This window comes from Heterodontus francisci, chromosome 40 (assembly GCF_036365525.1).
Source record: "Heterodontus francisci isolate sHetFra1 chromosome 40, sHetFra1.hap1, whole genome shotgun sequence".
NCBI lineage: Eukaryota > Metazoa > Chordata > Chondrichthyes > Heterodontiformes > Heterodontidae > Heterodontus > Heterodontus francisci.
In genome coordinates this window covers 2,428,935-2,444,631 of record NC_090410.1, presented here as the reverse complement: position 1 = coordinate 2,444,631, position 15,697 = coordinate 2,428,935, and the positions used below count along the sequence as shown (strand labels likewise).

The following is a 15,697-nucleotide window of genomic DNA, read 5'->3' as shown; positions in this document are numbered from 1 at the left end:
AAATGATTGCATAAAGAGGTGAGCCATGAGGAGTGATTGGACAAGAGCGGATGTTGTAGCTACATCAAAAACCACAGTTTGACTGTGCCAGACACACTCCTGTACCTCAACCATGTGGCCAAAGATAAACCGCAGCAGTGAATGTCATTCGACCAGGTGAGGCTAGATCCTGTGCTCACACAAAATTCACTCAGACATATTTACCAGTGGGGGTGACAGGGTGAGCAGAAATCACCTTGTTTGAGATCCATTAGCTCAGATCAGACCAGGGATTGATCCTGAGATGCTCCTGGTTTGTGTACCTCCCCATTACACTGGCAAGTGCCATTACCCAGTAGGCCAAGGGTGCAGCTACACATCATTTTATAACATCAATTAGAATGGTTTTCAGTACTGGGACAATACACTAACTTGGGCTCCAGTGATTTAGTGGGACGAATGACAAATGCATCTTCTGCAATATGGAACTATTGTGCTGTCCTGCATTCACTGAGATACTAGCAATCTGAAGCAAGCAGGAAGGAGAGGAAGGGATGAAGAATGGAAAGGAGGAAGGAAGGAAGGGCCGATCAGAAATTCTATGCTCAGATATTTTGCAGTGAATTAATTCCAAAACAATAATTCAACTCAGACAATGAAGAGATCCATTGAGAAGCCTCAGCATTGATTTTACTGCCTTGAACCCCTGTTTCATATTAAACCCCTGGTGAGAACAATGTGCTCAAAGAAGGGTTCAGGCCCTATTGCAAATGTTGAGTGAAGCTTAAAGAAGTTTACACCCATCACATACAAAACTTCAATCATGAGACTACGCTCACCAGAGCAATGAAGTTAGAACCATGTGCTTGTACTATACAAGAGCCAAGGCCTGTACAGTTAATGTAGATTTTGGAAACGGGTGTCTGGGTAGTCCATTTGGTCAGATTTCTTTCTAACTGATGCAGGCATGGCATGCAATGTAAGCACAGTGTCGTGAGAATGATTGTTGACTTGCTGGCACAGTTCTTCAGTTCTCAAGCTCAGATGAAGTTAGTTTTCTGTAACAATGGTGCTGGTATCCTTTAAATGGTTAATCATGTTACAATCGGTTCTCCCCAGGAGTGTGACAATTATCACAGGGAATCCCACAATGTGCCACTATTTATAAGGGATCCCAGCAGAGCGTCAATATTTTCAACATGTCCAATGGTTATGTCGATAATGTAAGGAGCTCCTGGAATGTGTCAGCATTTGTAGGGATCTCCCACGCAGATAAATTTGAAAATCGCTACCAACTACCATATTTAAATGCAACATACAGATTATAATATGTTTATAACTTTTCCATCTACTGCACAATGTCATCTTGGGGTTCCTAACTCTCCCAAACAGTTCCCCTGACAATGTCACCAGCATCAATTAGTCAATTATTCAGTAAATCCACAAATTCTGACAGTAATTTATTGTAACTTTCCTCTTGATATGAGGAATTAGTAAGACCCTCTCTATAATTTTGACCTCTCTACTTCTATCATGTTGCACAAAATAGTTTCCACATCGATCTTTTTCTCCATTTTCCCATTTCCTCCTGAAGAAACTGATCCGTACACAGCCTCGTGGACCCCAGATAGCCTCCAATATCAGGTGTAAGTCACCATTCCAGGAAACTGCTTCATCATAGGGAGCAGCACAGCAAAGGCGAACTGACCTGATATGAACCCCCAACATGCACTGTTATTGTTGGATGGGGACCAGCAGTTGGGAACCCTGTTTGCTTTTTTCATTTTCCTAGCCCAGGGAGTGTTCAGACCAGTTGTAACCCCTCTGCCACCACCCTGACTGACATCAGCTAACTTAGTCCAGTTTCATGTAGCCAGCCAATTGGGAGCTCCCCACAATTTTCAATATTGAAAGAGAAACCCAAGGAAATTCTGTTAAGATTAACCCTAAACACAAAATGATTTTAAAAATGCCTTGATAGCATTATTATGGGAAATGCGATTTTGTAAGTGATGTATTATTACTAACAGAAAGTCTTGTATCTTTTAGAATGATTCCATCTGCAAGCAAAACCTTCTTGGTGAATGATCTGGCACCAGGGAGGGACTATGACCTGTGCATTTTGGCAGTCTATGATGATGGAATCACTTCAATGACTGGTACTAGAGTGGTGGGTTGTGTCCAATTCACTACGGAGCAAGAATATACCCAATGTCATTCAGTACATACCCAGTTCCTTGGTGGGACCATGATCATCATCATTGGTGGGATCATTGTGGCCTCTGTGTTGGTCTTTATCATCATCCTTATGATCAGGTATAAGGTCTACAATAACACTGGAGAACACAAGACTGTCGTGAGCAACATGTGCTCACAGACTAATGGGGGCCAGAACGGAGGCATGACGCGGTCCACCTCAAAGCTAGCTGAGGGTTCAGGTGAGTCTATTCAAGAGATTTTTGGTGAATCCTCCAAGGGCTCAGTGACTGTGCTGTTAAACGTGTCTAGGGAAAAGGGCAATATTCCTCAAACTACCGCTGTGATGACAACAGACATTTTGTCTCACACAAAAAGCAGGAGGACAAAGCCAAGCATAGACCTCCAGAAAGAAGCTCATTTGTCTTCTGAAGAGGGACAGACAGAAGAGAGCACAACTGACTCCAGCATGTCAGTTTGCTTGATTAGGCCAAACAGGGGCACTCTACCTCGAAGGGAGAAACAAACTAAACTAAGCAATGTATCTGTTCTGCCCTGCGAAATCTCGAGAGCACACCATAGACATTCGTTTGATGGAGACTATTCTCTGTTCCAGAGCCACAGTTACCCAAGGAGAGCACGGACTAAGGCAAATCTGACTGGCAGTGGGCAGAATTTGAACTGTGATGACACTGCTCTGGAGAGCAAGAGAACAACATTCAGCAGCACGGAATGGATGTTGGAAAGCACAGTGTGAGTTTAACCTCACTCACAGGACAGCATCAAGAGTCCGTCATTAACACAGGGCAATCATTTGCATGGAGGTAAACCTTTCAAAGGAGCAAGTGGGCAGGAAACCTTGGGATGTGTCCCTTTGCATCTGCAGCGGTGCCTTAAACTGCCACAATACTGGGACCATGGAATGGAAAGGTTGACCACTGCCAATGTGTGTGCCCAAGGAGAGGCCCATCACCACATTCACAGAAGGAGTTAGATGCTTTCTCGTTGTTATTATTTCATCTCTCCCTCCAGTGTTGCAAGTTTTTGCAATATGAAGGGATTTGCGTTCAATAATGGTGCATTCTGGATACTTCATGTCACACCAGGGAGGATCAGTCACTGGAACAACTACTGTCATTAACACTCATCTCAAAGATGACAAGGCTTTGATGTTTTTTGGAACCAGAAAATAAGAAGTACATAAGCAGAAACTTATGGAAGGACAGGGGAGCAAAGATTGAAATATATTGGACAGCTTTCCAATTCAAAATGATTTCATGTTTGATATTTGTTCTATCTGGCTGGCCTGGATACATTTCTGTGTAAGTGTATTGAATTATATCTATATATCTGTCTTTATATAAATATACAGATATTTATATGGATATATGTATCTGTATTCTACATTTATATATATAGTAAAGAGTTGTACCACCCATGATTTTTTTAAAGATGCTGGTGATGAACATGTTTTTATATTAAAAACCTGTGCCATCCTTTTGTCTGCCAAATTTTTGAGTTTGAATGTGTAAGGGAAATGGGTGGACTAAAATCAGCATGAGTGCCTCTTCCGCTGGCACTGATGACAAGGCCTGGAGGTCACCCACAGCCTGTCTGGTGTTGGGATATTAACTGAGCTGGGATTCAGTGCTGTTCCCTCTCTTTTTCCCACGAAGGAATGCTGATTGAAGGCAGTATTATCCCAGTTCCCATTCAGTAAGAGAAAGCCCTGCTGAAACTATAAAACCTACAGATTTACTGGAGGTGCTGATTCACTGCCTCTGTGAAAGTGCCAAGCCTCTACATGCCAACCTGCCAGTGTGTGACGATGGGCATTACGGGTTGACTATGGTGAATCACAATGGTTGGCACTGTCCAAATTTCAAAGAACTATGTCAGACACAAAAAAATTTGTGATTTTTGAAATAAAAGCCCAATTGTTTTACTTACAGCTACTTTTCATATTGTGGAGACTTTGGCTAATAAGCTTTTTAATAAATTTTGATCATGACCAAAGCGAACATCAGAACTTCAATCCTGATCACATCCCTTTACTAGCTGCTACTCTCATTCGCTACTTTGCCCCAATCCCATCTGTGCCCTGGATCCCATCCCCTTCCCTGCTCCTGATTCCACCCCTTGCCTTGGATTGTGTCCCCTAGTTCTCAGCCCCTCGTCACACTCCCTACCCTGATACAATCTCTCCCTTTTAGATTCCTGATCTCAACTTCCTGCCTGCTTTCTCCTGTACACCTCAGTGAAAACTGGGAACACAAAGAGAAAGTGGTGGGAAAGCACAGGGAACCAATAGGACTTTGAAGAGAAAAGATTCAAAATCAGCAGAGATATTCACAAAGAAATGTTCCATGCTTCTTTTTATGTCCAGCATTTTAAAATAAGCAAATCAGCAACTAAGTAGAACAGGACAATGTCCTCGACGTGCCAATATTAGCAACAACCAATTTTACCCTCAAGACCATGTATTGATTATGGTAGCTGCCTCGTGCTTTCCCTTGAGATTTCAGCTTCTGCAGATCTTCTGTATCCTTACCATTGAAAATGCGAATGTTGCCCTGAAGGAAATTCTCAGTAAAGCTGCTCATTGTTTTGGCGAGTATATTTTCTTTCTTAACTGCTTTTAATTATTAATTAGTTTGTATGATTAATTTTTTAAAAGTTTGGTGTGTATAAATTTATCTTTTGAACTTCAAGCATATTAAATTTGTGAGAGCATTACACATGCACAGAAGTAATTAATAGTAATTGTACACCAACAGAGAACATCTCATCTCCCTGACTTGCACACACCAGATGGTACAGTGCTGCATGTCATATAGAGATAAATAGATACCTGAGAGTGAGCTTACAGGCTGTAATCTAATTGAGTGAACCACAAGCACTTTATAACAGCCAGCTGCACCCCGTTAGTCTTCAATGCCACTCAGCTACTGTTATTTCTGAAACAATACTGTAATACGGGTGAGTTGAATTTAGAAGGGGTCCTAGAGAGAACACATCCTTTGGGTATTAAGAACAGATTGTCTTTGAGCCAGCATTATAACATCAGAGCCAGCACAATAGACTGTCAGAGAACAAATGGTGGCAAACAGCTCCTGTCTCTCACAATGACCTTGAAGAAGTGGTTGCATTGGGATAGCGAGTTTGACTTTTAATAAAAAGAGTCAAGCAACAATAGCTTGCATTTATACTGCATCATTAACCTTAAAAAAAGTCCCAAGACACAAAAATAGATGCCAAGCCTAAGGGAAGAGATATTAGCACAAAGAACCAAAAGTTTGGGCAAAGAATTGAGTATTGGGAGGGCTTTAAAGGGAGAGACAGTAGTGGAGAGATGCAGATGTTCAGAGAGAGAATTCCAGAGCACGGGGCCTAGAAGCTGAAGACACAACCTCCAATGGTGGGGGAGAAAAGAGGAATACGCACAAAAGGCCAGACAGAGGAAGAGTTCATGGGAAGGTTGTACTTGAAGAAAGCTACAGATATAGGGAGAGTGTGAGGCTATGAAGTGATTTAAACTCAAGGTTGAGAATCTTAAACGGGAGGCAATATTGGGAAATATTATATGAGTTCTCCAAAGAGATGTGGTTAAGTCTCCTTCCTGGTGAGGTATACAGAGAAACAAAGTCCCAGGATCAAGCCCTGCTATGAACTGAGTTATCTCTTCTGAGTCAGGCTATCAATCGTTGTACAATTGGTTTCAGTACCCTTGGGCTTGGAAACAGAAGATCAGCCTGATTTCCCTTCTTGTTCACTATGCAATGACCATTGGCAGGAAGTGTTGGTCTCTGGATGTTGGTTTGGTGTTAGCTGTGATTCTGCCCACAGTTCCATAGCCTGCTGGCAGTAGCCTAGGCTTTGACTTCTAGAAGTATGGTTCCTTGCATGAAGCATGGAAGGGTTTGCCAATGGATTAACATCCAGCAAGAGTCAGCGTCTTCAGGAGAGGGAAGGAGAAATAAAGGGAAAAATAAAATGGAAGAGTAAAGCAGAAGAAACCCAGTGCAGTGATAAAGTGCAGCCATTTGAGTAGCAGTTAACTACTTCAGCCATATAATCAGCTATTACCTTTCCCAACAGTTGCTGAGCTATTAAACAGCCACTTGAGTCACATTATTAACCAGTACATTTATACCAACATATAAAACTAATTTCTAAGACATAAATATACAATAAATGGGCAGATTTATAAGAGGTGGTACTCTCAGCAACTCTCCATAGCTTAATAAATTTCCAGCTAATTTGCCAGGACATTCCATCCTCCAACTAAAGTTTCTATAGGATATTAACACCCTGTCTGTAGGTCAGTCTGTCACATTTAGATGTTTATTCCACCCCTTCATTTGATTAGGAATAATAGAGCCTGCCTCGGCCAAGCCTGGAAACCATGCTGCTATTTTGCCTGGTTCAGGCCCTTCATCGGCCTCGGTCAGGAGTTCCAACCCTCTGAGGCAGAAAATCCTGCCTCCAAGAGCTATCAGCCAATCAGGGGCCTGCCAGCTCCTCAGTCCCACTAGTGCCACTTGGAGCAGTGGCCACTGCTGGGATTGCGCCCAGCAAGTGGAGAATGATGGATATCACAGTTCAAAAGGTAAATGGGGTTTGGGCCTCAGCGAGGTGTGGGGGGTGGGGGGAATCAAAGTCTAGGGCTGGGAGGTGTAGTTTTAGTGGGGGTGGCCCACGCTGCTGGGTGGGCCCTCCGTGGGGCACAGGGTGCCCGATCAGGAGCATCCTGCACTAGCCCACAAGGAGGCTGCAAGTATTACAGCAGTGGTGGGAGGAGGCCTTTAAGTGGCAATTAATTGGCCACTTAAGGGCCTCAACTGGCCAGGGGCTGGAGGGCCATTTGCCATCTCCCCACCGCTGGTAAAATAGCACCAGGAGCGGGTAGGTAACAGGAATGGTACCCCAGCCATCCACTTGACTTGACGCACCTTGTAGCCCACTCCTGGGAGATGGGGGGGGCGTAAAATTCCGGCCCCTATTTTACACGAATTGGATTAAATATCTCGCAAATATTTAACAATGGATTTATGACTATCAGTAATGTTACACGATGGAACTGAATGGCAAAGGGTTAGGTCCCATTGAAGTTTCATATTTGTACAAGAGTCTCAACTGAATTAGGCAGGTGTTTATTGCATGTTGACTGGGCAGAGCTGGTTCAATTCTGAGTCCTAAATACGGTCTTTAAAATATACAAGGTTTTGTATAAACTATCGAGAATTGCTGCTATGTATGTCAGTAGGTAGCACTTATAACCTCTGAGCCAGAGGGTCATGGGTTCAGTACATAAACTCGGCTGACACATCAGGGACAGCCGCATTGTCTGAGATGCTGTCTTTTGGTTCCGATGTTAAACCGAGGAGCTGCCTGCCCTGAAGGCAGCAGAATTCTCCCATTTTCTGAACTAATATTTCTTCCTCAATAAACCTAACAAAACTTGATTAATTAGTCATTTTGGGATCTTGCTGTGCATGAATTGGCTGCCATGTTTGCCTATATTATAAAGATGTAACATTTCATTGCTTGGGAAGTGCCGTAGACCATCCTGATATTGTAGAGTAATATCGTTATAAAGAACAATGGTGTAAATGTCGTGATCAATTATGACTTAATGCTCTGTAATTTCTCTACACTTCAATCTGTTCATGCATAATGCATTCTGTCAGGGAAGCACAGTCTATGTAGCTTTACCTCTGCTTTGGCTCAGTTGGTAAGTTATACAACCTTGTGTGGAACGAGGACCAGGACCCACTCTTCACATATGAGCCTCTTCTAGTGCGCTGATGGGTACTTCAGTGTTTCAAACCTGCCACCCACACACTCCAGACACCACAGTTTTTACTTAAACAATTATTTCTATCTCACTGGTGTGCCTTGTTTAACTGCGCAGACCTGGAGATTCACAAAGAGTTGCTTTTACCGAATTTTCAGTCCAAACACCCCAATCCAAGTATTAACAACTTGAACGATACGAGAATTAGGGTATAAATATGAAGTAGGGCCCCATGGTACAGCTGTGATAATAAAAGACTGAAAAGAAAGATCTGTATTCATTTAGCACCTTTCATGACCTCAGGACTTCCTAAAATGCTTTACAGCCAATCAGGTAAATTTGAAGTGTCGTCACATTTGTCCTGTTGTGCCATTTATGCTAACAAGATCCCACAGCAATGTGATAATGAACAGTAATTTCTTTTAAAAGTGATGTTTATTGAGGGATAAATATTCGATCAGACACTAGGAAGAACTCCCCTGTCTTTCTTTTACATCCATGGGAAGGCAGATGGGGCCTTGGCTCAACATCCCATTCAAAAGCCAGCACCTCTGACAGAGCAGCACTCCCTCAGTCCTACACTAGGAGTGTAAGCTCGAGGAAGTGCTCGTTAGGAGGGAAGATGTGTTGGGGTTTTTGAATAACTTGAAGATAGACAAGTCTCCCGGGCCTGACGGGGTATATCCAAGGATGTTATGGGAAGCAAGGGATGAAATTGCAGAGCCGCTGGCAATGATCTTTTCATCTTCTCTGCTGACGGGGGTGGTACCAGGTGATTGGAGGGTGGCAAATGTTGTGCCCCTGTTCAAGAAAGGGAATAGGAACAACCCTGGGAATTACAGGCCAGTTAGTCTTACTTCGGTGGTAGGCAAGTTGATGGAAAAGGTGCTGAGGGATAGGATTTCTGAGCATCTGGAAAGACACTGCTTGATTCGGGACAGTCAGCACGGTTTTGTGAGGGGTAGGTCTTGCCTCACAAGCCTGATTGAATTCTTTGAGCAGGTGACCAAGCAAGTGGATGAGGGTAAACCAGTGGATGTGGTGTACATGGATTTTAGTAAGGCATTTGATAAGGTCCCCCATGGTAGACTTATGGAGAAAGTCAGGAGGCATGGGATAGTGGGGAATGTGGCCAGTTGGATTAAGAATTGGCTAACTGATAGAAGGCAGAGAGTGGTCTTAGATGGTAAATACTCAGCCTGGAGCCCAGTTACCAGTGGCGTGCCGCAGGGATCAGTTCTGGGTCCTCTCCTGTTTGTGATTTTTATTAACGACTTGGATGAGGAAGTCGAAGGGTGGGTCAGTAAATTTGCAGATGATACAAAGGTTGGTGGAGTTGTGGATACCGAGGAGGGCTATTGTCGTCTGCAAAGGGACTTGGATAGGTTGCAGTGCTGGGCTGAAAAGTGGCAGATGGAGTTTAACCCTGAAAAGTGTGAGGTCGTCCATTTTGGAAGGACAAACATGAATGCAAAATACTGGGTTAACGGTAGGGTTCTTGGGCATGTGGAGGAGCAGAGAGACCTTGGGGTCTATGTGCATAGATCGTTGAAAGTTGCAACTCAAGTGGATAGGGCTGTGAAGAAGGCATATGGGGTGTTAGCGTTCATTAGCAGAGGGATTGAATTTAAGAGCCGTGAGGTGATGATGCAGCTGTACAGGACCTTGGTAAGGCCTCATTTGGAGTACTGTGTGCAGTTCTGGTCGCCTCATTTTAGGAAGGATGTGGAAGCCTTGGAGAGGGTGCAGAGGAGATTTACCAGGATGTTGCCTGGAATGGAGAATAAGTCTTACGAGGAAAGGCTGAACATTCTAGGCCTCTTCTCATTAGAAAGGAGAAGGATGAGGGGTGACATGATAGAGGTTTATAAGATGATCAGGGGAATAGATAGGGTAGACAGTCAGAAACTTTTTCCCCGGGTGGAGCAAAGCGTTACAAGGGGTCATAAATTTAAGGTGAAGGGTGGGAGATATAAGGGGGATGTCAGGGGAAGGTTCTTTACCCAGAGAGTGGTCGAGGCATGGAATGCCTTGCCCGGGGAAGTTGTTGAGTCAGAAACTTTAGGGACTTTCAAAAGGCTTTTGGATAGGTATATGGATAAAGGAGAATGATGGGGTATAGATTAAATTGTCCTTGACAGAGGACAAAGGATCGGCACAACATTGTGGGCCGAAGGGCCTGTTCTGTGCTGTATGTTCTATGTTCTATGTTCTATGAGTGTCAGTCTGGATTATGGACTCAAATGTCCAGAGCGGGACTTAAACTCATAACCTTCGGACTCAGATGTGAGGGTACAACCAACTGAGTGCTTAATGCCTGACAACTGATAGAAAGTTTCAGCTGTCCACAAAAGAGTCCGACACAAAATGAGTTTGGGAAATTCCAATGCAGTTCCCAGGTTGGAGAGGCCTAAAGCACACAGCTGTTTCTAATTCTCATTAATCGGCATTCGGCATTAATTTAACAACCTCAGTCAAAGAGGCCTTAGAGTAGACTGTGTGAATAATGGAAACTGGTGTAATGGGGACAGTGAGAGCTGAGGCACATTGTCAGGGCAGGATAGAGGGAGATCCAGTCTCTACCTGACCTAGGAGTGCTCAACTGTGACACCAAATGCATTGTATTATATTTTCCACAATTAGCATGAAATTTAGACACAAAAGATCTGCAGAGCATTGAAAAAATATTTTAAACAATAATAACTCTTTGCAGCTGTTTTATTCTATCAAAGTTTTGATGATTGATCTTGGTGGCAAGTGAAAGATGGGTTTAGTAACCTTTGTGATGAACGGTGATTATGCTAAAGCTACTTAGCCAGTAAACCATGACCAAATGGTGAGGCTGAGTTTTACCATGAACCTTCTTTGTCACTGATTTTCATGTCCTAAATCTACCTAAAACACTTGTTTGAGCATGTCCCAGCAAAGGTCAAAGTTCTTTTCCAAATTACCCTTGTATCCTCTACACCTTTCATACAAATCCAGTCTTTAATCAGATCCCTAATCAGCTCATTGCTTCAACAGTTTTGCTCATTATGACTGTATACAAACAATTCCATTTCTTTGCCTGAAAATTGGTTTCCTCCTATATTTACCCTTAATGAGTTTGTATCGATGTCATGGTGATGCTAACCCTCCTAAAATAAAGGGATGAACCATCTTTGTTAAAACAGCAGACAGAAGAACTTGATATAAATGCGCTACATATTTATACACTAATATTTGGACAGTCCAATTTCAGCGGACTCATGCCTGCGTTCAGCAAAGGTTCAGTCTTCTAATCAGCTCTTAAAACATCTGTCATGTCTTTCACCAGTTGCACAAAGCTGTGATCTATCAGCTGTGCCTCGTAGACTCAAGGATAATTCCTGTCTGCCACATGTACCAAATTGTAAATCTGTTTACAGTTTCAGTACTCACAGGGTACAGAGTGACTCTCCTCCACAGACAGTACAAGACTACCCAGTGTATAACTGCCACACCATACAGTTCTGCATCATCATCAACTGCAGCACAGAACACGCACCAACTACAGGAAGGAAACACAACTGTGCTTTCGGACTTAAAATTCAACTGGCAAAGGAAAATTAAGCTGCAATGGAAATGATGGCTCTCAAGAGTAATTGGAGTTTGAATATGGAACATGAAACTGAACTAAAGATTTACTAATTAAAATAGAACAAGAAAGGACCATTTACCCCGCTGACCCCTTCCATCTGGTATCCCATTTAGGCATCCAACTGTCATCTGAATGTTCCTAATCACAAGCAGCAATTTTCGAACATTAGGGTAGAGACTAAAATCAATGTGTTCTCAATGTGTTAGCATCACGTTGAAGTGACACAGCATTGAAACTGGAATGAGTGTTGGTGTGAGAACAGTGCCCATCGCCATACTTGCCATATTTATATAATTCTTTGAGTAAAGAACATTCTTTTCGAATGTTCTCATTCCAGTTTCTGGGGTGGAATTTTATGCTCTCCCCTGATATCAAGGGCAGTCACTCTCACCTCACAACTGGGAAATTAACCCCCAGTTAAAGGAGGGTTCTTGCTGCATCCGCAATTACCCCTGTGATGGGCGGCCCTGATGCCACACAGGAAGCACGTTCCAGTAAAACTGTGCAAGCTGCTTCCTGGCATGGGGGGCAGGGGGTGGGGAGTGGGGGGGGGGGGAGGGGGAGGTGGGGGGGCGTCCTCATTAAAGGGCACAGTGCCTGAATGAGGGACCAGGCATCAGGAAGAAGGGAGGTCCGCTGATGGACATCCCCCTGCCCTTGCTGTCGATCTCTCTGCCCCGTGACCGTCACCCCGTGAGACCTCTCCCGCCCTCACCTATCTAAGGCCTGGCTCCAACAACTCTCCTCGGCCTCTAGATGGTCATCTCCAGCAGCAGCCACCGCCTCTTCTGATTGGCCGGCAGCTCTCCAAGGGCAGGACGTCCAGCGATGGGGTCCTAGACCCTATAGAAGGCCTTCCGCTGTCCACTTAAGTGCCTGATTGGCACTAAATCCGGCAGGCCTTCCGGAAAAGAGGTGACGCAGGGATCTTGACAGTTTCTCTCGACGTTGAGACCCCTGGTGCCAGGATAAAATTCACCCTGTTAACTCTGTTTTTCTATCCACAGATGTTGCTAGACCTGCTAAATATTTCCAGCATTTCATGTCTCTATTTTACATTCCTTTGAATATCTGATTTAAATTCATTTTTCACTCATGTCGTACAGTTTGGCTTCACTTCATCTACATTATTTAATGTTTTATATCCCTTGTTAAGGCCTCTCCTCAACATCTAATAAACTTGAGCGTCTTCAATCTTTCTTCATAGCTCTTTGATTTGGGATTGTTTTTGTTGTGCGTCTCTACACGTTAATGCTACAAGTCCATGCCTGCAAGATCAAGTTACTTTGAAGAATATATTAAAGGAATGTTTTGTTTGAGAAGTCATAATTGCTAATTTGCCCACAAGTCCTAGACCTAGAGTGTGGTGACATCCATCGAGTGAGCAGGATGTGGTATCACAGTGTCTTCCATGAACCAGTCACTGCCCCCACCATGTGGAATGACTATCACTTTACACAACAAAGTGGAAACCTACGTGTAGGTTAGTTAAATTTTGCCCTCCTCCCTCACTTAAAGCAAATATCAATTGATGCTGTTAATCTCTTTCTAACCCTCAATCATCCCTCACCACAGATATCGACACAGCTCCTTTTAAAGGTGTCAACAGAACTTGAAACAACAACAATTTGCATTTATATAGCACCTTTACCATAGTAAAAATGGCCGAAGGTACTTTACAGGAATGTAATCAACTAAGTTTGACACCGAACCACATACAGATATATTAGGACAGGTGACCAGAGCTCGGTCAAAGAGGTTGATTTTAGGAAGTACCTTACAGGAAGAGAGAGGGATAGAGAGTTGGAAAGGTTTAGGGATGGAATTCTGGAGCCGAGGAGTTCTGGGAATATGTTGCATGGTTAACCATCTTGTGGAGAAAATAATGTTTCTTTCTAATCTCTGTGTGTGTTCTTCTTGTTGTAGCATAGCTACGATGTTGTTGATAAAGTCTTGGAGTCTGGATAAGGTCAACTAATAACTCTTATTATGTCTATTTACACTCTCTGCAAACCTCTCTAGCTAGCATTCTTTGTGCTGCTACTCTCTTCATCCCAAAAGCCCATTACCATGTGACTATTACATCATCAGCACAACAGTGGGAGGGGTTGCTCTCACTGTCTCCAACATTAACCCTTTCAAGTCCTTATACTACATCTCCCCCACGTCTTTATCCATACATTTTCTTTAACATATATACATTCTTGACTTTACCTACTACCCTTTCTCCCCCCAGGTTTCTGACTTCACAGATTTAGACTATTAGGAAGTTTCACAGCTCTTCTTGATCTTATTCTAGTTTGACTGGGCTCTGGGCTGACTTGGTTGATTTTTCTTAAGGATTGTAGTATTCTGTTTGCTCTGGATTTCTTCATCATCATCTGGTCGTTCTAAATAAATGATTGACTATTGCTTCTGGGGAATAGGGATAATGTTTCTCCTAGTTCTATGTATATTCCCTTGGTGTACTGTCATGTGTTCTTTGTGTTACCTTAAGCAACACAATGAGGTACGTGCTTTTAACTTTCTTGAAGATCTCTAACAGGTTTATTAACAGCTAAACTAATGCATACAATACAGAGCAAACTATATGCAGAACCTTTGTTTAGAGTGTTAGTTGTAGAGTGACTATGGATTCTAGTCACAATGACTACATCCTGGTATTTACCTCATTAGCATACTGAGTTCTTAAAGCGACATCACTCTTAAGGTGGTCATACAACATGTACCACATATGATCTCTGGTAGTTTTCATCTCTGTGGATTACAGTACCTTTCCTTTCTAGGTCTTGTATCCCTATTCTTTGTCCTTCATTCAGTTTTGGTAAGTCTCTGGCATGACATTTTTTGTTGTAATTTCGAGTTTGTTGCCTTCTATAAGGGTTTTCCCAGTCTCCTACTGTCTCGTAGTCCTGGACATCCAATCCTGGAAGCAATTTTTTTATGTAACATAGGAAATTGCATTCTTATCTTCTTGCCCATCAATCACTCTGCAGGTGATATTCCACACATCAATGGTGCTGATTGATAAATTAGAAGTGAGATTGGAAGATCTTCATTCTTCTTCAATAAGGACTTTATGATTCTTACACCTCTTTCCAATTCACCTTTCGACTGTGGATAACCTGATGAACTTGTGAGATGTTGAAATCCCATTCTTGTTGCAAACTGTATGAAATATTCATTCACAAACTGTGGTCTGTTGTCTGACAATACTTCATCATGTGACCATGTGTCACAAAGATATCTTGCAGAACTCTGATAACTGCTTCTGTTGTTTTTGATTACAACCTTCTCACTTCTATCCATCCTGAGAAATAATCAATGATGATTATGTAGGACTTTCCGTTGAACATGAATAAATCATGATCTGATCGGAAATTGAGTAGTTAACAGAGGTTCATGCTGTTCTGCTCTTTGTATTGCAGACGTGGAAGTTCTGGACCACATTTTTGATGTATTTGGATATTCCTGGCCACCACACTGATGATTGTGCCCTTGCTCTGCACTTTGTTATTCCCATGTGGCCTTGATGTAGATGTTCCAAGATATCCTAAGTGAACTGGGAATGACTAGTCTGTCATTATAAACTAGTAAATCATCGATGACTGCGAATATTTTCTATATTCATGGAACATTTTCATTGTCTTCCCACTAGGACCCTTGTGTGCAGTACTGCCTTACACGGATATATTCATCATCGCTTTTTTGGGCGTGATGAATTTCTTGTAGTTTCTGTATACTTGCGGGCCATTGTTGTGCAGTATATTATGAATATGACTCTATCTCGTCCACAAAATTCACACCTTGTTGTGTCGAATTGTTTACTGTTGCTCTTGATAGCACATCAGTGGACGTTTGCATCTTTCCCTGGACATATACAGCGAGATATATCTCATTAATCTTAAAAGAAAAAAGAAATCTTTGGATTCTTGGAGGCATTTAGCGATCTCTTTCTCTTCCAACAAAGATACCAAAGGTTTATGATCTGTCCTGATGACAACTCTCAGTCCAACAATATAATCAGAAAACTTCTCACGTGCCCATGTGACGGCAAGTGCTTCTTTTTCAATTACCGCATACCTTGTCTCTATCTCGGACAAAGC

General features: G+C 42.7%; 1 protein-coding gene across 2 annotated transcripts in view; it reads left to right on the top strand.

The window, feature by feature from the left end:
* Positions 1 to 3,462, top strand: part of LOC137353196 (leucine-rich repeat and fibronectin type III domain-containing protein 1-like protein) — a 117,424-nt gene extending 113,962 nt beyond the window's left edge. Inside the window, exons 3-4 of one of the 2 annotated variants that reach the window (XM_068019249.1) lie at positions 2,029 to 2,295; positions 2,792 to 2,922. In XM_068019249.1, the coding sequence (XP_067875350.1) occupies positions 2,029 to 2,295; positions 2,792 to 2,834 (310 nt within the window). In that variant the 3' untranslated portion in view covers positions 2,835 to 2,922. Of the gene's footprint in view, positions 1 to 2,028 lie in introns of both variants that reach the window. The other variant, XM_068019248.1, reaches the window with a different exon arrangement.
* The last annotated feature ends 12,235 nt before the right edge of the window (positions 3,463 to 15,697 follow it).